The sequence below is a fragment of the Otolemur garnettii genome, unplaced genomic scaffold (assembly GCF_000181295.1).
Source record: "Otolemur garnettii isolate 467f Iridium unplaced genomic scaffold, OtoGar3 scaffold00011, whole genome shotgun sequence".
Taxonomy (NCBI): Eukaryota; Metazoa; Chordata; class Mammalia; order Primates; family Galagidae; genus Otolemur; species Otolemur garnettii.
Window position 1 is genome coordinate 16,208,934 of NW_003852406.1, and position 21,528 is coordinate 16,230,461.

General features: G+C 46.3%; 1 protein-coding gene across 3 annotated transcripts in view; it reads right to left on the reverse strand.

The window, feature by feature from the left end:
• DAPK2 (death associated protein kinase 2) overlaps nt 1–21,528 on the reverse strand; it is a 140,555-nt gene that overhangs the window by 58,110 nt on the left and 60,917 nt on the right. For all 3 annotated transcript variants that reach the window (XM_023510133.1, XM_023510134.1, XM_023510132.1), the window contains one exon: nt 8,445–8,666. In XM_023510133.1, the coding sequence (XP_023365901.1) occupies nt 8,445–8,666 (222 nt within the window). The remainder of the gene's footprint in view (nt 1–8,444; nt 8,667–21,528) is intronic.

Below are 21,528 nucleotides of genomic sequence, written 5' to 3' on the forward strand. Positions count from 1 at the left end.
TTTAGAGTTGCAAAATAATGTAGGTTTTCACTTGCTAAACCTGGCAACCCTCCTGGGCTTGTTTATCCTCTGACAGATACGGGGTTATACAGGCAGCATGTGTTTCTCTGGGGTTGGGACAAGGCCAAAGGTCACCACAGGAGAAAAAAAAAAAATCTCAGGCAAAGATCCAGGGCAATGAATCTAGGACCTTGGGATCATCTCGGGAACCTGTTTATTTTTGTTTTGTTTTTTTCTTTTTTTTTTTAGAGACAGAGTCTCACTCTATTGCCCTCGGTGGAGTGCCATGGCGTCATAGTTCACAGCAACCTCCAGCTCTTGGGTTTAGGCGATTCTCTTGTGTAAGCCTCCCAAGGAGTAGCTGGGACTACAGGTGCCTGCCATGGCGCCTGGCTATTTTTTGTTGCAGTTTGGCAGGGACCAGGTTCGAACTCCTCACCCTTGGTACATGGGGCTAGTGCCCTACTCACTGAGCCACAGGTGCTGCCCCTGTTTAAAATGCAACAAATTAGACCTCAACAAATTAGATTCTGTAGCAGTAAGGCCTTAGAACCTGTATTTTTATAGTAATAACAGTAATTAATATTCACTGAACACTTTTTTTTAACATCCTTTAACATGCTCAATTAATCATCCCAATACCCTAGGAGCTAAAAATTATTATTGTATTTTCCTGTTTCACGGTTAAAGAAACAGAGGCTCAGGAAGGTTAAATGACTTGCCCACAGGCACACGGCTAGTAAGTAGTACAGACAGGATTCAAGCCCAAGCAGAATAACTCTCAATTATTATATCATATTAGGTATGCTTACATGATTCTTATATGTCCGGAATAGCTCTATCCAGCTTTGAGAATCACTCCCTGCCACCTAGTCCATCCTAAATAAACACATCAATATTCTTCTCCCCTTTCTGTAAAAATGCCTAGAAGCACACCTGGACCGGCTCGATAATCTCAGCATCACGAAAAGTAGAACTGGATATGAGGTGATACAATAGGAAGTACACAGCAACACTTCTGACATACCGTGACCTAAAAAATCAAAGCTACAGCTGCATAAGCCTCTTATTTAGCACTATCAGCAGAACTTTCTGCAGGGATGACAATGTCTTGTGTGTATTCTCTCCAACGCAGTAGACACTAGTCACATGTGTTACTAAGCACTTGAGATACGGCTAGTGTGACTGAGGAACTGAATTTTAAAATGTATTTAACTTTTAAAATTTTATTTAATTTTAATTAATTCTAATTTAAAAACCAAAGTGGGGTAAAATATTTCCCATGAAACACACCTTTACTGTTTTGATAGGATTGCATTTCACTTCAACTGTTGCACTGCTTATGAGTTGAGATGTGCTGTAAGTGTAAAGGTCACACTGGTATTAAAAAAAAGGAATGTAAAATATCTCATTAATAATTTTTCTATGAACATGTGAAATGATGTATATGTTGGGTGACATACAAATATTATGTATAAAGTCAATTCCCCTATTTCTTTCTACTTATTCAACATGGCTACTAGAAAATTTAAAATTACATACGTGGATCATATTACGTTTCTGTTGGAAAGCACCAATAGGAAGGGTATCTCCTCTAGATCTAACTATCAGTTAATAAAAAATACAAGGGATAGGGCAGTGCCTGTGGCTCAAGGAGCAGGGCGCCGGCCCCATATGCCAGAGGTGGTGGGTTCAAACATAACCCTGGCCAAAAACTGCAAAAAAAAAAAAAATACAGGGGATATAGGAACAAGTTAAATAATACCCTGAGGAAGGAATCAACTCTAATGCGGTCTGTTAAGATCACTGAAGGAACAAATAACCTAGTTTTTCCAAGGTATCAATGCCATCAAAAAAGATGAAGAAAAACAGAAAGAGGAGAAGGTGAAAGGGCAAAGACAGACTGAGATAAGATGGCCCATTTTAAGTGTATCATCTGCTGGAGTGCCCTCTGCTCAGGGTGAGCTGGCTGTGGCCTCAGGTGTTGGACGAGGCTGGTGCATTATTTTCTCCGTAACTCATGGGCGAGGTATCCTGTACCCTACCCCTACCCCACCTCCACCCAGGACAGGTGCTGGAACTAGAAGCATCCTTCCAGTTGCTGAAGGAGTAACTCTGAGTCTGCTTTAGAGGCTGGGGTCAAAGGGCCAGGAGGTCAAAGTGCCTCAATACTTCCACAACAAAGACTCAACCTTCCCTTTGGGGTGGGGCATGAGAGAGTTCTAGGGCTCGGCTTTTCTTCTTGTGAAATAGGAGTGAGGGAAAAAAATGGTCTCATCACCACCTTCAGAGGTGGAGGTGGGAGTAGGAGGAATCTTGATGCAGTGCCGTGAGATCCTTGATAAAGCCCTTGACATAAATTCCACAAACCACCTCATGGTTGGGGTGGCGGCAGTAGAAGAGGGCTTGAGTCAGAGTTTATCTGAAGTTTGCCACCAGTGCAATGTACTTTCTCAAACATTCCCTCACTTGAGCCTTTCCTACTCTGAAGGGTAAATGGAACCTCTGTCTCCATTTGTCAGATGGGGAAACTGAGGGCATAAGAGAGCAAGTGATTTGCCCAAGGTCACACAGGTAGTAAGTGGCAGAACAAGGATTTGGACCCAGATCTCTCAGCCCCAATCTATCCTGTGGCCCACTCACCACGATCCCTTCATTTTACGAAGCCTGAGTCGCTGATGCAAAAAGGAAAGCCTTAAAGCCACCCCAGGCACTGGGCAGCCCTCTGACACCTCTGTGCAGATGCCTCCAAGCCCTCACCACACTGGGCTTTATTAAGTCTCTCTCTACCCAGCTAGATTATGTTTGATTCCATAGCATTTATTTTGAGAAAGACATTCAACAGAAGTATGGTGGAAAAAAGAACAAAGGAAAGAATTAAAACATTAAAAATAACAACACAGCCAGGCAAGGTGGCTCACACCTGCAATCCTAGCACTCTGGGAGGCTGGGGAAGGATTGCTTGAAGTCAGGAAAGCAGCCTGAGCAAGAGCAAGACCTCTTCTCTACAAAAAATAGAAAAATCAGGGCAGTGCTTGTGGTTCCGTGGGTAGAGCACTGGCCCCATAACCGAGGGTGGGGGGTTCAAACCTGGCCCTGGCCAAACTGCAACAAAAAAAATAGCTGGGCATTGTGGAGGGCGCCTGTAGTCCCAGCTACTTGGGAGGCTGAGGCAAGAGAATCGCTTAAACCCAGGAGGTGGAAGTTGCTGTGAGCTGTGTGATGCCACAGCACTCAGACTCTTTCTCTACAAAAAAAAAAAAATAGAAAAATCAGGCAGGCATGATGGCAGGCACCTGTAATCCCAACTATTCAGCAGGCTAAGGCAGGATCCCTCAAGCCCAGGAGTCTGAGGTTGCTATTAGCTATGATAATGCCATAGTACTCAAGCCCAAGTGACAGAGTGAGACTGCCTCAAAAACAAACAAACAAAAAATCAACACGACATAGAATTTTTTATATCATATAGACAGTGAAGGCTTGTAATTTATGAGAGTCCTATCCAGAGACCTTTGCAAACTGCAGTTTTCTGAATCCAGTGCCCCCTCTGAAACACACAGAACCCAGCCCTGCCTTTGTCTTTTATACTCCCAGGGCCTCCCAGCCTCTACCAAGTAAGGTAGTAACCTCAGACAAATCTCCAAATAAATAATAATCCTATCATTCTTAGCTTAAATGCTGCATAAATAGAAAAGATTATTACTAAATGGGGAGGTATTCTGTACCCTAAACCCACTGACATCAAGGCCCAAGCTGGGTGAAAACTCTGGGGGAAGTAATCAGTCAACTGTTTAAAGGTGTGATCTGGGCAGGAGACCTGGTGATCTATGGTCTCCTTGGGATGAAGACGGGAACAGACACTGTGGCCCTTAGGGACTCAGAAGGATAGGAAGCTGATGACCTGCCTGGGGTAACTGCCCAAGCTGTGGACAACCAGGCTGGGGACATTCACATCAATGCTCAGTTACCTCTTTTCATAGCCCAGTCTAGGAGTTTTATTTCTTTCTCCCTTAACAATTTCTAGTAAGGGCTTCTCAGCTCTACGACCTCTGCCATGGAGACATTTCCATCTCCCTCCAAATTCTTTCCTCTCCTATCCTAAATCTCTTTAGCTTTAAGATACAAAGCAAAACCTAGAGCCTGGCCTCACCTCTTCCCTTGTATTCTAAGGATCACCTCCTTCCTGCTGATCTGACCTTTGCCCTCCTTCCTCTCTGCAGGTTGGTCTGCCTGCTGGGAATGCTTTTCATACTCTTCTGGGAATGTGTGCGCAAATGAACTGTGTAGGCGGTAATGCGGGAAGGATGCTGCTAGAGCTGCTGGGCCCCAGGAAGCTGGACTCAATTTGGGGAACTGGGAAACATCACCACCACCCTGAAGCACTTTGCCAGGCCATTCTCTGGTATGCAACCACCAGGGTATTGCTTTCCACAGGCTTGGAATCAAAGAGGCCCCACAGCGGTCAGGGGCCAGCAACAAGAGGCCAGCCCAACCCTCAAAGGGGAGAGGTACATTTTTCTGGGCAAGCTCCACATGTGTCATTAGTTAAACTACTGAGATTTTAAATATATTTTTTATACAACACAGAAGTCAATGTACTCATATATGGACAACTAAACCCTGCCCAACTCTGCCTTCATTAGCCATGACCAGAGGCAATTGCTTCTCAGGAGGTCACAGATGGAATAATCACAGCTGAAGGGGACTTAAACCAGGGCTAGGCATGTCCTCCTAGTGCTGGGCTCTTTTGCAGAAAGAAGGAGGAAGCCTTGCAACAGATAACAGTTGCTGAGAGAGGCAATGGGGTTAGGGTAGACTCATCCATAAAGCCTGCACCTGAGCACGTTTCAGCTGAGTCGAGGGACACTAATACCACGTTCAATTACTGGGCAAACCCACTGACCTGCTAGGGCACAGTGAGGATCAAGGGGCCAAAGACTCCTGACCAGCCCAACAGGAGTCACCAAGTCCAAGCACAAAGTCTATGAACTCCTCTCTTGGGAGGTCCCCCCTCTCAGAACCTGGCCACACATGGGCCACATGGCTAGGCCCAGTCTTAGCAAGCTTGGTCTTTTCTAATTGATGAATCCTTCGCATCCCATAGGCAGGCATCTGAGAAGATAGTTTGGAAGTGAAGGAAGAGGCAGAAACCATGAAAAGACGAAACTCAACAAGCCCAGCGCCCCAAGCAAGTCACGGGAGCACAGTGCACCTGAGCTCACAAAAAGAGGGCACAGAACTATTGGCTGACCATGAGCCTGCTGGTTGAAACAAGAACATCTCAAGGGCATCCCATACCCCAACTCTTGGGTTTCTACAGAGAGAAGCAGGTAATTTCCCCAGCAATTAGGCTCGGTGCCCATAGCTCAGTGAGTACGGCACTGGCCACATACACTGAGTCTGGTGGGTTCAAGCTCATCCTCAGGCCTGCTACACAACAATGACAACTGCAACCAAAAAATAGCCAGGCATTGTGGTGGATGCCCATAGTCCCAGCTACTTGGGAGGCTAAGGCAAGAGAATCACTTGAGCCCAAGAGTTTGAGGTTGCTATGAGCTGTGATGCCATGGCACTCTACCGAGGGTGACATAGTGAGACTCTGTTTCAAAAAAAAAAAAAAAATTCCCCAGCAATTAAGGAAGTGTCAGGCAGCACCTGTGGCTCAGTGGGTAAGACGCTGGCCCCTTATACCAAGGGTGGCGGGTTATAACACAGCCCCAGCCAGTTAAAACAGTAGTGGCAACTGCAACAAAAACAGCCAGGCCTTACAGCGGGCACCTGTAGTCCCAGCTACTCGAAAGGCTGAGGCAAGAGAATCGCTTAAGCCAAGAGTTGGAGGTTGCTGTGACCTGTGACGGCATGGCAGTCTACTAAGGGTGACAAAATAAGGCTCTGTGTCAAATAAATAAAAATAGCGTCAGTTAAAACAATAATGTTTCAACTTATATCTACAAAGATCAATAAATAATGAAAAATGTCTTAAAACAAATGACCCAGGGATAGCAAGGCGGCAGACAAATAAGAACCTTTCTATGCTATATTGCTACTGGCTACCCAACACCATCCCTTGAAAGTGAGGATGATTAAAGCCCTACCAATGCAGCTTTTGACCTAATCATCCCACTCCTGCCAACTTAAGCTAAATCCTGGGAATTTAGCTGAAAGAATTCTAAATAATAGGGGTAATCAAGGGAAGAAAGTTGTTTTATCAGTACAATTTGTTGGGGTTTTATTTTGTTTTTGAGACAGTCTCACTCAATTGCCCCAGGGTTGAGTGCTGTAATGTCATAGCTCACAGCAACCTCAAACTCCTGGGCTCAAGTGATTCTTTTGCCTCAGCCTCCTTGGTAGCTGGGACTACAGGCATCTGCCACGACATCCCGCTAGTTTTTCCATTTTTAGTAGAGACCAGGTCTCACTTTTGCCCAGGCTAGTCTCAAACTCCTGAGCTCAGGCAATCCACCCGCCTCCACCTCCTTATCAGTGCAATTTGTGAAGATTAAACACTGAGAAATGAAAACCAAATGTCTAACCATAGGGGAACATTGATACGTAATTCAAAGAAACAGGATGCAGTCAGTTAAAAGGGAAAGGGCAATTTATGGAACTATACTAAGTGGGAAAAAAAGTAGAGCAGGAAATTATGCAAGGACAAAGACTGTCTACAAACAAAGATTGAGGGGAACAACAGAAAAACATAAATAGCAGTGTTTGGGTTGTAGGGTTATGAATGTATTATCTTTTGAGTTCCTCAAAAGTATGTTTTGTTTTGTTTTTAAACAATAAACTTTTAGCAAAGTGGCCTGGCCTCGGTAAGGTATGCTTGTCACAATCTGCTGGGAATTAACTAACTCTTAGCCTTAGGGCATGCCACACCTCAGGCTGTGGAGATCCTCTCCTGCCTCAGCCTCCTGAGTAGCTGGGACTACAGGTCCACACCACCACACTCAGCTAATTTTTTCTATTTTTTGTAGAGATGGGTCTCACACTTTTTCAGGCCTGACCTCCAGGGACCCTCCTGCCTCAGCCTCCTAAAGTGTTAGGATTATAGGCATGAGCCACTAGGCCCAGTCCCCATCTGGCTTCTGTCTGGGTGGGGCAGGTGCATGCATTAACTAGTCTAACTGGCCAGGAGGTCCATGGGAGAAACTTAAAGGACATTAGCAGCTAGAGGGGGGAGAGCACAGGCAATTCTATACATTTAAACATTGAAATGGATAATTTAAGAATCAAATGCAAGAGTATGCAAATGCCCATCTGCTACTAACATCTCTATCTTGCCAACAACAGAGTTGTTCTCAAATTAGAATGATCTCAAATGTCAAGTTGTCCACCCAATCTGTAGGCAGGTTAAGGGTGGCTTCTTGGTTTACAGATGAGATCTGAAGTTCAGAGGGTTGACATGACTTGCCCAAGGGCACTAAATCAGGGACTGCTGAGACAGCTGCTACCATTCCCCTACTAACTGGCAGGTGCATGAGTGCTCATGAGGCTCAGAACATTCCTAACAGGGGGCATTGCTGTCGACTGGACACAGCCACTGTGATTTGTGCCACACCCAACTCACACCCTATAGTTTGCCAGAGCCCTACCTCTCTGTTCCATGGAGATGCCTCCAGGAGTACACCAGGGTGGCCAGCCAACCCTCTGAGTCTTGATGTCACCTATCCAAATTCCACTAAGCATTGTAAAGTCCTCCCTGGCCTGGAAAGCATGAGGCCATCCCACTTCATGCCCGAATGTGTCTGCACAAGCCATGTGGACTCAAGTCATGGCTCTACCACCTCCTGGCTATGAGGTCTTATAAGTGACCTGATTAGTGTTCTTATCTGTCATATGGGGATCATAAGAGCCTCTGTGTGAAAGTGTTGCTATGAGGATTAAGTACAGTAATGGCATTTGGTACAGTGAGCACAAAATAACTGGTCCATGTGTTAGTAAGACATTTCCCTCATCATAGTCACTGTAAGGATTGAACTAGCTGAGAAATATAAAGCACTCAGCAAATGCTTGTCTTATAGTAGGGCTCCCTAAATAAGAGCTATTTTTTTTTTTGAGACAGAGCCTCAAGCTGTCTCCCTGGGTAGAGTGCTGTAGCATCACAGCTCACAGCAACCTCCAACTCCTGGGCTCAAGCGAGTCTCCTGCCTCTGCCTCCCAAGTAGCTGGGACCACAGGCGCCCGCCACAACACCTGGCTATTTTTTGGTTGCAGCCGTCATTGTTGTTTGGCGGGTCCGGGCTGGGGATTCGAACCCGCCACCTTAGGTGTATGTGGCTGGCGTCTTAGCCACTTGAGCCACAGGCGCCGAGCCAATAAGAGCTATTATTATAATGATAAAGTTGTCAAACACAGTACAGAAGCAGTAGATTTTCCCCAGGAAAGGGCTGGAGAAGAGCTGCATGTCCCTGCTGCCGCCCTGTGGGTCCCAGCACGCCACTCACAGCTCAAGGATGAGCACCACGTCGGTGCGGTCCTCGTAGACGTCATGCAGCGTGATGATGTTGGGGTGCAGCACCTGCCGCAGGATGCTCACCTCCCGCTCGATCTCCTCCCGGCTCACACCGCGCCGGCTGGCCCGGCTCTGCCGCTTCTTGATGAACTTGGCTGCATACTCCAGCCCCGTGCTCTTCTCTCTGCACTTCTTCACAATGGCAAACTGGCCACTGGGAGACACAGACCCACACGATTAGGATGTGACTCTAACTCAAAGTCACTCTGCCAAGACAGAACAGATCATCTACCAGACGGCACCCCCACCAGGCTGATAGCAGTGAGAGCAGTACTGAGATGGGGCAGTACTGGGCTTCCCCTCTCTTCTCATGAATCCTGTTCCTTTTACTAGGAAGGAGTGTTAGTCTTCTTGGTGCATGGGGTGAACACTAAGGTACGGAAAAGTCACTGGTCTGGATGGCACTTGCTCAGTGAGAACCCAAGTCTCGTCTCCACCAGATGAAATCACAATGTCTGTAAGCAGGCTGGGTTGGCGGGGGTGCTGGTTTGGGCACAGGTTGGAGTGGAGGCAGCTTAACAAGCTAAATCATCACAGTGGGAGACCATCACAGTGAGAGGACTAGCATGACCCCAGAGTTGTAAAGTTAGGAAACTGAGGCACATGGAGAGGTCAAGGGACTTGCCTGATGTAATCACAGAGTTAATGGAGAAATTAAGGCTCAAAGTTAGACAAGCAGCTGTCCACAAAGCCTCTGAGACAACTTAAGGAATCCAGAGCATGCTTAGTCCCCTTGAGGTGCCAGCACCTAGGCTTGGCCTGGAAATCCTTCATTCCAGGGACCAAGACAGCAACCCCAAAATGATGTCCATGCCACAGGGGACAAAATGATGTCCGAACCAGCTTCCCTGAGCACTCCAAGGGAGCCCACCCTGGGGGAAGGATGGAGCCTTCTGCTGTTCCATCTCACTTCTGGAAATCAGCAGGAACAAACGGAAGTCCCTGCAGCCTCCCTAGTGGCTGTCCCTCCTGGGCAGCCTTCCAGTTCCTTTCCACCACTGCCCGCTGTTGCCCCATGATTTCTTACTACCCCAACTGCCCACTGCTTGCAGTAACTCAGAAAGTTTTATAGTTCAGCTTAATAAAGGGCCACCAGACTTAGGATACGCGCTCTTCTCTTAGAAACTCTGAAGCAGAAGTGAATGAAATGCTCTGGATATGTAGTATTTGCCCCAGCCTCAGAAAATAGCATTGCATCTGGACCACTCCATTATTAGAATAATCCTCAGTGGACCAGGCATGGTGGCATACACCTATAATCTTTTTTTTTTCTTTTGCTGGGGCTGGGTTTGAACCTGCCACCTCTGGCAGATGGGGCTGGTGCCCTACTCCTTTGAGCCACAGGCACCGCCACACATACCTATAATCTTAACACTTTGGGAGGCCAAGGAGGGAAGACCCCTGGAACTCAGGAGTTCAAGACTAGCCTGAGCAAGAGTGAGACCCCATCTCTAGTACAAATAGAAAAAATAGCTGAGCATTACAGCAGTGCCTGAAGTTCTAGCTACTCAGGAGACTGAGGCAGGAGTATGTGGCTGACACGGTAACCACTGTGCTATGGGTGCCGAGCCAGTGAGACAGTTTTCAAAATAACCTGAGAAGCAATAACAACAAAAAAGTCAAGTTGAGTAAGCATTGGAATAGATATGCCAACACTTTAATAACGTTCTATAGCAACCACGTTAGAGATGTCACCAAACACAAACTCAAGTATCTCTCTATCCTTTTATCCTCTTTTCACTCAGCACTGTCTGAGCATCTCCTCTGTGCCAGGTTCTGTGCTAGGCAGTAAGGGACAAGGACCAAAGGCACAGACAATGAGCACAGAGAGAGTTCTGGGGAGGGAGACATCCCCGGGGGCCAGGCTGGGCAGGGAAGGCTTTGTGGAGCCAAATTTATGTCACATTGTCCACTAAATATTTGCAGCTATTTAGGCCCCAAATATTGGCTCTGAGCTGTCCACACACTAGAGGCTGACGCAGGTGGAGTGAAGCCAGGCCTCTCAAAGCCAGAGTGAACACATTCAGTGCAATCTCTAACACAGATGGTCGCTTGGAGCCACTCTGGGCCTCGGGGACATTGGGTGCCTTCGTGGGTGCCAGCAAACACTTGACAAAGCTTCCAGTCCCAGGCATCTGTGAGTCTCGGTGTCAGGGGCCACGCTCCTCTCCTCTCCCTCTGACAGACACCTCAAGGGGCAGCTGGCAGGGCCTGGCATCTCAGAGTGCCCATGACCTTTCCACAGCAGCTCTGAGTTCTGACAGGGAAAGCAAAGCTTAATGATTTTATGCATTGCATTAAAGTTTACAGAGTACACAGGTGATAGCTCAGGGTTTGGCTTGGCATATAAGTCCCCCAGTCCCACACCATGTTGACAATGTTAGGACATGTGAAAGGGAAAAAAGGGCCCCTTGTTGTTTTTCTGAGACAGGCGCCCACCTCAACGTCTGGAAAGCTTTTCTATTTTCAGTAGAGACAGCATCTTGCTCTTGCCAGAGGCTGATCTTGAACTCCTGAGCTCAAGGGATCCCCCTACCTCAGTTTCCGAGAGTGCTAGGATTACAGGTGTGAACCACTGCACTCAGCCACAAAAGAGATTTTTGGAAAGTAGAGCTAAACATTTCAGATCACCTTGACATAGCTTTCCCTTTGTCTTACCAGGGAAACAATGCATTTTTTTTTTTTTAACATCACATGCCTAAAAAATTTCTCAAACTCTCAAAAGGCAAATGAGTGTTTATTTTTCCTGCCTGAGGTTTCTCTTTGTACGAGAGCTGTGCCAATGAGAGGTAACAGGGTTAGGCCTAATGTGCAGGCAGCTTCCCCCCTCCAGAGGGAAGTATTTTGTGAGTTTGGCAATACCACTCATCTTGCCTCTCTTCATGGGATGGTGAGGGGGCCTCAGGCAGAGCCAAGGCCTTGGCTGATTTCTTCTCTCTTCTGGCTATTTCTACAAGAGTAGAGAATACTCTCCACCAGGCCCAGGTCCCAGGCTTCAAGGTCCAACAGGCCTTCAATGGTCTCATGGACTTATACGCTGTCACCTGGGACAAGTCGTTATCTGTTCTAAGCCTCAGTTTCCTTATCTGTAAAATGGGAATCAAGATTCCCTGCTAGAGAACTGTGAAGACTGGAAATATTTTCAGGATTGGCCTACAGTCAGTATTAATAAATGGATCATGTGAGGATTAATCAGGAAGTACCCACAGACATGAGTCACTGATTCAAATGGTCTAGAACATGTAACCAGGGAGTCAGCTTCATTTAAAAAACTCCCAGTGATTCTAATACACAGCCAGATGTGAAAACATCTCTGTTCCAAGCAATTAGCCATCTCTTTTTTTTTTTTAATTTTTATTTATTTATTTATTTTGAGACAAAGCCTCAAGCTGTCACCCTGGGTAGTAGAGTGCCGTGGCATCATAGCTCACAGCAACCTCCAACTCCTGGACCGAAGTGATTCTCTTGCCTCAGCCACCCAAGTAGCTGGGACTACAGGCGCCTACCACAATGTCTGGCCATTTTGGGGTTGTAGTTGTCATTGCTGTTTGGTAGGCCCGGGCTGGATTCAAACCCACCAGCTCTGGTGTATGTGGCTGGTGCCTTAGCTGCTTGAGCCACAGGCACCGGGGCCATTACCCAACTCTTTTAATCCTAAAGCAGTGGTTCTCAACCCTGGCTACACACTGGCATCTCCTGGGGGCATTTTACAACTACTGGTGTCTAGGTCTCACTCCCAGAGAGTCTAATCTCCTGGGCCTGGGATGCAGCCTGGAGATGGGGAGATTTAAAAGCCCCCTGGGTGACAGATGTGCAAGTGGGGTGAGGACCACTGACATACAGCAGCTCTCTGATCATCTTCATGTCCTAGGCAAAGAAACTATACCACCATTACTCATGTTATTCCCTGTCCTTTTCAGTATTACACTTTCCAGCAGTTCCTTGACCTGACCATTGAAGGGAGAGAAAGGGAATCAGAGAGCAGCACTTGTCTCCTCTGTCAGCACAGTTTTTTTGCTTCAGTAGGGCAAAAATCTCACTGCCGTGAAATTAATTTAAAAATCAAGACAGATTATGCTAGACTCGTGTTTTTCAACCTTTTTGGTCTTATAGCATACTGGAACCTATAGTTAAACTTCTATGGCACACTTATGTTGATCAAAAAGTAAAAAAGAAAATATACTTACTGTAGTTTGAACTTCTTTCAAAAACAATTTAATTAATGATCTTTAAAAATGTTTGCGGTGGGCCGGGTGTGGTGGCTCACGCCTATAATCCTAGCACTCTGGGAGGCCAAGGTGGGTGGATTACTTGAGCTCAGGAATTCAAGACCAGCCTGAACAAGAGACTCTGTCTCTCTAAAAACAGAAGAAACCAGCTGATGCTGTGGCGGGTGCCTGTGGTTCCAGCTACTCGGAAGGCTGAGGCAAGAGGATCACTTGAGCCCATGAGCTTGAGGTTGCTGTGGGCTGTGATGCCATGGCACTCTACCAAGGATGACAAAGTGAAACTCAGTCTCAAAAAAAAAAAAAAGGAGAAAAGAAAAGAAACAAAATAGCCAACTTTGCAGCACACCTAACATCCTCTCATAGAACACCAGTGTGCCCAAGCACACCACCAGCTGAAAATCACTGCTCTAGGGTCTGGGGGACAAGAGTGAGAGTGTGCAGTTGAGTACTCCCTGGCCACTGTATCCACAACAGATGCACAAAAGCAGAATGCGAGGGTGGTTCTATTATGCCCATCAGAGGGCACCAGCAGACCCAAGGGCAGAGGTAAAGACAGTGATGGTAACAGGGGCTGTCTGCACACCAGGAAGGCTCTGCAGCCAGAAGTCAAGGCCCCACGGTGTAGAAGTCACCCTGCTAGGCCATGGGGTGGGGGGTTGGAGGAGAGGGCCCACCTAGGGTAAGACAGAGCCACTCAGTGTGTCATGGGGGGAGGGAGCAGAGGAGAGCTATTTGATCTCTCATGAAGGTCACTGCCAAAACTAATTCAAAAACTATGGATATTGTAACATCGATACACATATGGGAAGCACACATATTCAATCCCTCTCCCTTTCTCCATAGCAACAGTTGAAACCTAATCTGTGGTCTAATGTAGCAAAGGGCTAGTAGTCAGGAGTCCTGATTGCTGGTCCGACCTGCCTTCAAAGCTTCAGACTTGGACAAGGAGCTGCCTTCTGGGGTCATGTTTCTCTATTTGCCACATGAGGTCTCACCTTAGAAAGCTTCCTGACACAAAGCTCCAAAAAGCCTGTGACAACTCTAAACAGAAATGAAGCCTTTCCCTTCACTATCCAAATTCCTATCTCTGGGCTGGTGTCAGGGACCCTGGTTTGTAGTCAGAACCCTACCACTAACCGCCCATGACCTTGGACAACCTGTGCAATTCTCTGGGCTCCAGGTTCCCCCTTTGACAAATAGGGATGATAAAACCTGCCCTGCCCACCTACCAGAGCTGTTTGGGAAATCATGAGATAATGTCTGAGAAAGAATTCTACCATCCAGCCTTGTAGGAAGGTGTGAGGAGAGGGCAGGTGGGAACTCTGTGCCTGAGGCTGGCTTGCAAAAGTCACAAGTCACGTAGGAGGGTGTAGCGAGGGACAGTAAATCCACCAGACACAGAAAGGACATTCCTGCTCCTGCCAACATGCTCTCCTGCAATTGTGTCAGGAACACACCCCTCTCCCCAGGCAGAGGACTCAGCTCCTCATTCACTCAGCACCTAGGAGGACAGAGATTGGTGTTACTGGCAGAAGAGTCTCATTCCAGAACTTGGCAGGGGCCCCTGGGGGAGAGGGGAGGCAACTCACAAGGGCTCTCCTATTGTTTGCACAAGAATCACATTCAAGGGAAGATACCCAGACACAGACCCAACCTCCAACCCCAAGCTTCATAGGAGAAGCTCCATTCCCCCCAAATTCTTCACTGCCCAGGGGGAATAACCCAGACACAACCCAAATGTCATACCATGGGATAGATTTGGTATAGCAATGTGGACGGCACAACAATTTACATCCAGCTGGACACAGTGGCTCAAGCCTATAATCTCAGCAATTTGTGAGGTTGAGGAGGGAGGATGGCTTGAGGCCAGGAGTTCAAGATCAGCCTGGATAATAGCAAGATCCCACCTATATAGTCCCAGTTACTTGGGACACTGAAACAGGAGGATACCTTGAGCCCAGGCATTTATGACTATAGTGAATTATGCTTGTACTATTGTACTTCTCCCTGGGTAACAAAGCAAGACCCTGTCTTTTAAAAAATAAAAATAAAGGTTGCTTCCTTAGGTTGGAATCTGTCTCTCAACAAAACAAAACAAAACACATTTACATTCATTCTCTCTTTTAATATTTCTAAGCATCATTCTTAGTTTCATTTTACAGATGAAGAAAACCTCTGGGTTTAGAGAAGTTAAGTGCCCTGGTAGTTGGTCCATTTAGCAAGGCACAAATCCATGTCTACTGACTCCGCTTGAGTAAGACTCTCGGGTAACTAACCAGAACAGGTGTACCAAGGAGTAAGGAGAGAGGCCTACCCCAGAGAGGAGGGATATTTTATTACTGACATTGTTTAGAATTACTGGCATGTGATGATAATAAAAAAGCAGACTCTCCTAGCACTCTGGGAGACCGAGGTAGGTGGATTGTTTGAACTCATACATTTGAGCAAGAGAGAGACCCTGTCTCTAAATACTGGCCACATGTTGTGGTGGGCACCTGTGGTCCCAGCTACACAAGAGGCTAAGGCAAGAAGATCACTAGAACCCCAAAGTTTGAGGTTGCTGTGAGCTCAAATAAAAGGCAGACTGATTTTTATTTGATTTGATTATTGGTTTTCAATTTTCAAAAGACAAGGCATCCCTCATGGCCTACATTGAGGTGGACCACTGCCTGCCCAGACACCCTCCGTGGTAAGCCATGGCCAACCAGACTTGTTCATTCTGTCAACTATCAGGGGCCAGCTGCTAAGGATTTTATTGGGTCTATGATCAAAGCAGTTCTAACACTGTACTCTAAAGCTTCCATAAATAGAGCGATTTGCCCAAAATGACCAATTCATCAAGGTGGCAATAAGACAGCTGCACAGAATGCAGGGACCCAACCCCGGAACAAGATGCCATATGAGGTAAGCAGTATCAAATGGGAAGTGTTCCCAGACAAAGGGATGTGGAGTGGGGTTCCTCCTCCAGCTTCCTCACAGAGGTCACCACAGTTCCTCTTCCCACCCTAGAGAAAAATGAGTTGAGATTCCTCTGGAATTACCCTGAAAGTTTTTAGGGCCATAGGGCAGGGATAAAGTTTAAAGGGTTCCCAGTCAAGGCCAGCCCAGGTACAGCCCAACAGGTATGGGAATGAAACTGAAGCTAATGTGTCTGGAAGGCAGCAGCAGCTCCAATCAATAGTGCACAGGAATCAGATCAGCCTGATCCTAGGGGGCACACACTAAGACCTCACAGCCACAGCCTGTCTGCAGATGGTGTCACTGAGCCCCCACCCCACTCCTCTGACTAGCTGGGATGCCTCTGTTGCTGACCCACCCCTCTCTCCCACCTCTTCTCAATCCATCCTCTATCCAGTACACTCCCAATTCTCATGAACAAGTTCCTTTCCCCCATCGCCTTAGCAACCAACCTGTTTCTGATCTCCTCTGCCCAAGTTCAGAGTTCAGAGTCAAAAGACCCAGGTTCTAGTTCTAGCTCTGCTGCCCTTGGCAAATCACATAATTTTGAGGCTCAGTTTCCTTGCATGTAACACAGACAAAAAAATATCCCAATCTCATCATAGTAATGAGAATGAAATGAGACAAGGATGTGAAAGCACCATGCGAACCGTGCTTTCTCTATGAACATCAATTATTATTTCCTTCTGTCCACCACATTGAATGCTGGTCTCTATTTTCCCATCACAGTATATTCTTTAACCTGATTCAACTGCAATGAAACCCATCCTCAAATCCCAGCTTAGAAATAGACAAGGCAAGGGGAGACTGTGGCAGTTAAAAAACAGGGTCCCCAAGTGGTATGAGGATCAAGGAAGGCAGAAAACCCTTGGGGACACAGTTACTCAAGTTCAGAGAAAGCAAGGGACCAGATGTCCAGGAGACCAACATAGAAGAAACACAACTTTATCAGAAGTCAGAGCTGGAAGCAGGTCAGAATTATAGGTGGGAAAGATGAGGGTAAGGAGCAAAATATTACCATAGGCCAGGCGGGTAACATGTCAGGAACTAGACAGGCAAGACGGGAGTGAGAAGCAGGGAGTAGCAGTGGAGCCAGCACAAAGCAGGTGGAGAATCTAGAGCAACAGAAACATCAGCAGAGCACCTGCAGGCAGAAAGGGGCCCAGGGCCTCTCAGAAGGACTTTTCTCCCAGCAAATGGGCCACGCTTGCTATTTAATGAACACGTTTCCCCTCCCCTCTCCCGCCTCAATCATGTTGCCACTGTCTTTCTTGACAATGGCTTTTAAATATATGTGAGAGGTAGAACTCTCTCTCAAATCTTTACAGAAGTCCAATGTGTAAAACAGTCAAAAAGCTCTGCTTCTTTTGGGGAGAGGCACTCAGAGCCCAACCATTCCCCACCCCCACCTATGACATCTAAAGGGGTTTCATGGAACCCCCTGCCAATAGTTCCAGGGAATACAGTTTGAGAAATACTGCTCTAAAGCTTGGAAGTATGTTCTTAGGTGATCCCAGAGAAGTTTCAAACTGTAAGTGAAAATGAAGGAAAAACAGAACACGCCAGCGCTTCTCAGAATTATTATCTAATCTTTTAAGAAGTCACTTGAACCCATGGTCAACAGTGAGGAATGCTTGTAGGATAAGTATCAGGAAGTAGACGTCTCCAGGGAAGTCGGACCACTTCATGGCTACGGTCCACAGTCACAGGTGGCTCCGTTGTGCTGGCCTGTGACAGCTGCTTTAACAGGTTAGAGACTGTTTAATTTTCTGGGCCTAGAGACTAACAGACTAACTTCCTTCCTCTGCTCCTCCCCCCCCCCACCCCCGTTTTTTTTGTTTTGTTTTGTTTTGTTTTTTTGTCAGAAAAACTCTGAAAGCACAAAAGGAAGGAATCGTTCAGCAAAGCCAAGTCGGGCTGAGGTATGATTACTTTCTGGAATCTATTTTTAAATTTAAGCACATTTTGATGCTGTTGTCAAATGAGCATGAGCCCGTAAGTCCAAGACCTGAAATAAATTAGGGTCAATTTAAGTCAGACTTGCCTGTACAGAGAAAGGTTTTCACGAAAATATAGATCAGTGTCCTCTGATATTTCCCTAGAACCTAGATTTTAGACACTGACATGATGTAGGTTTCTGAGGAAGTGCTGGGCTTGGAGGGTACCACCCACCTACCCACCCATCCACTCACCAACCGTCTACCCATCATCCACCCAACTGTCCGTTCAGCCACCATCCAACCCTCATTTATTGATTATTGTTCTGAATGCTATAAATAAGACACACCCTACAACCTGAGAGGCTTATAGTCTATTGCAGAGATCAGATAAACACTGATAAAAAGGAAATGAGTATGAAAGAAATGTCTGCAGCAGCTCCCCAAGAGGCAAGCAGTGATACATAAATACATCATTCTGCAGAGGCCCAGTCACTGGTTTCCATTCCCGTCCCTCCCTGCCTCCCTATCAAGTGGTCACTTTCTTTTTTTTTTTTTTTTTGAGACAGGAGACTCAAGCTGTCCCCCTGGGTAGAGTGCTGTGGCATCACAGCTCACAGCAACCTCCAACTCCTGGGCTCCAGCGAGTCTCCTTCCTCAGCCTCCGAATAGCTGAGACCACAGGCGCCTGCCACAACGCCCGGCTATATTTTTTGGTTGTAGCCGTCACTGTTGTTTGGCAGGCCCGGGCTGGATTCAAACCCGCTACCTTGGGTGTATGTGGCTGGCGCCTTAGCCACTTGAGCCACAGGTGCCAAGCCAAGTGGTCACTTTCTTAAGGAAATACACCAGGAAGATGAACTTGCCCTTTCCTCTCCTCCTTGTGGAGTGGAGGGAAGGAGAGAACAGCAGTTGAGTGGCCAGTTGTGCTCAGTTGGGTCAGACACACTTCCCACCACCTCCCCAACTTCCTGACAGGCGTCCATTTGATAAGGGAAACCACTTCAACAAAACAGGTCGGCTTGGCACAAAGTATAACACCTTAAATGTGACTTGTGCTGTGCCACAAGAAAAGGACTGCAGAAATAGATGGGAAAATCCAGAGTGAGGCTTTCCTATCATTGTGGTGGGGGGGGGGGGGTAGGGTCTTCCCTCATAAAAAGGTGACATGAACAGCTCATCTTCTAGACTGCCTCCCTCCCAACTTCGCAGACCCCTCCCCTCTAGTGCAAAGAGCTCCCTGGCACCTGGCCTGTCCCCTGTGAACTTTGCACTTCTTCTGAGCCCACATCCCCCTGTGATCTCTCTCACAACTCACAGAAAGTGATAAAGGATCTTCAAGGGTTAATCTGACCTCCCTCCAAAGTAACACCTTCACATTTTAACAGCATCTTTGACCAAGAGGGGGCTTTCATGGTGGCAAGTTTAGGTACACATTACATAAGTGAGGAAATGACTTGGAGATAGAAAGGTCTTTCTATGTTCCTAAAATTCCTACTAGATACCTTGGCAGAGGATTATGCGTGTCTGTGAATGAGGATGTGTGCACAAAACATAACCAATGATTTCTTGTCCATTTTCTATCTTACACATGCATCTTAAGGCCCACGGGATTCTTACTGCAACTTCTTCATTGATATTCAACTCTTAGCCATTAGGGTAGATGGTCTCTGTTTCCCAGCATTCTGTGAAATTTTTACCCCAAGTTTGCTTCCAGCCATTACTCAACAATGTCTCAGATTTCCTGCCCCTCCAGGCATGCAGGGCTGTGAATGAGGAAGACCACACGTTGTGTTCACAGCACAGGGTTAGGAGTCCTGGCTTCCCCACCAACTTCTACACCCCCTTTTCTCATGGGGCCTCGGTTTCCTTATCCAAAAATAAAAGGTGGGATCAAAACATCTTTTTCAAGTCCCCATTTTCTTCCTTGTTAATACTCTGATGCCTGTCAGTATGTCACATGTATGTATCAGTCTGAAATACATTCCATAGACACACAGAATGGCTTTGGGTTTCCCATTGCATGGCAACTGACCAGTCACGTGTTGGCTAATTGACTTTCCAAAGACATAGGGGACCAGCGCCTCAGGAGAACAGATCTCAGGCACTCTCAGCGAGATGCCCTTGTACCATCGTCCATGCCCAGCAAAACGCTAAGGACTGCAAACACTCTGAAAGCATTTCTGCCACAAATAGCCTGGGCATTCATCTTATCCCTTCACTGCCAACCCACTGTAAGCGCTTGGAGAGTAAAAACTGTTATCTTTATAACTCTCATGGGGCCCAGCTCACCACTGGGCACAAAACAGATAGTCAGCCAGTGTTTGTAGAAATGATAATCTAAACTGAAGAAGCAGAAGTGTGATGGGGAAAGACCTTGTCACCTCAGCAGCCCTCGATGTAGCAGGACCTGCTTAAAGAAGAAAACATTCTTAATTTTTTCAATTACAAAAAAGAAATGTTCATTATTAGAAAAGAAAAGAAAAATAGAAAGAAAAACACAAAAATTTTTCTTAATCCCATCTTCCTGAGATAATCATCATTACTATTTTGGCATCTGCCCTCTTGGACTTTTTTCAGAGTGTATCTTAGTCTTTTTTGGCCAGCCATGGTGGCTAGGGCCTGTAATCCTAGCACTTTGTGAGGCCGAGGCAGGTGGATTGCTTGAGCTCAGAAGTTTGAGACCAGCTTAAGCCAGAGTGAGACACTGTCTCTAAAAATAGCTGGGTGTTGTGATGGGCGCCTGTAGTCCCAGCTACTTTGGAGGCTGAGGCAAGAGAATTACTTGAGCCCAAGAGTTTGAGGTTGCTGTGAGATATGACACCATGGCACTCTACGGAGGGTGACAAAGTTAAGACTCTGCCTCAGAATAAAACAAAGAAAAAAAAAGATAGTCTTTGTTGTTAATAGTTTCAGTGCAAGTGAGACGATACTGTATACACTATTTTAAAACCTACTTTTTTTATTCTCCATATAACAATGGTTCATAAGTATTTTTTCATGTAACTAAAAATTCTTGTAATATTTAATTTTAGATAGCTATATAACATCCCCTGATAAAGATAAACCATGGCTTTTAAAGAAAATTCTTTTTTTTTCATCTAAAGAGAGAAAAGTGTCATTACATACTCTTCCTCCATATTTTTGCAAAATAGCTTTATTTGTGAAGCTGCATTTTTTTTTTTCCACAGTAGCTTCAATTTTGATGTTCTGGCTAGCATCGCAGTCCAACGGTGCTATTTCTTTCTTAAAACTTACACAATGTGGTGGCGCCTATGGCTCAGTGAGTAGGACACCAGCCCCATGTACCAAGGGTGGTGGGTTCAAACCTGACCCCAGCCAAACTGCAACAAAAAATAGCCGGGCGTTGTGGTGGGCACCTATAGTCCCAGCTACTCGGGAGGCTGAGGCAAGAGAATCATCTAAGCCCAAGAGCTAGAGGTTGCTGTGAGCTGTGGCATTACAGCACTCGACCAAGACTGACAAAGTGAGACTCTGTCTCTAAAAAAAAAAGAAAGAAAACTTACACAATGAAATTATTTCCATGAAGAACAGGCCCTGCACAATGGATTAGACAGAACAGCAGTTGTAGACAGCTAGAATTGATCACCTCCCTATCTGAGAATTATTTAATGTTGGGTAATTATCAACACATCTGTATAGGTTCTGCAGAATATTTTGTCATCAGCACCAAAAATGACAGTTAAGAATTTCTAAAGAAACTCAACCTGCTGTCCCAGAGCATTAAACATTGGCTAGGTGCTATCATTACTGGGGAGAAAAGGGTTAGGGCAGGAATTAAGAAAATCTATTTCTGGCTCGGCGCCTATAGCTCAACCGGCTAAGGCGCCAGCCACGTACACCTAAGGTGGCGGGTTCGAATCCCCAGCCC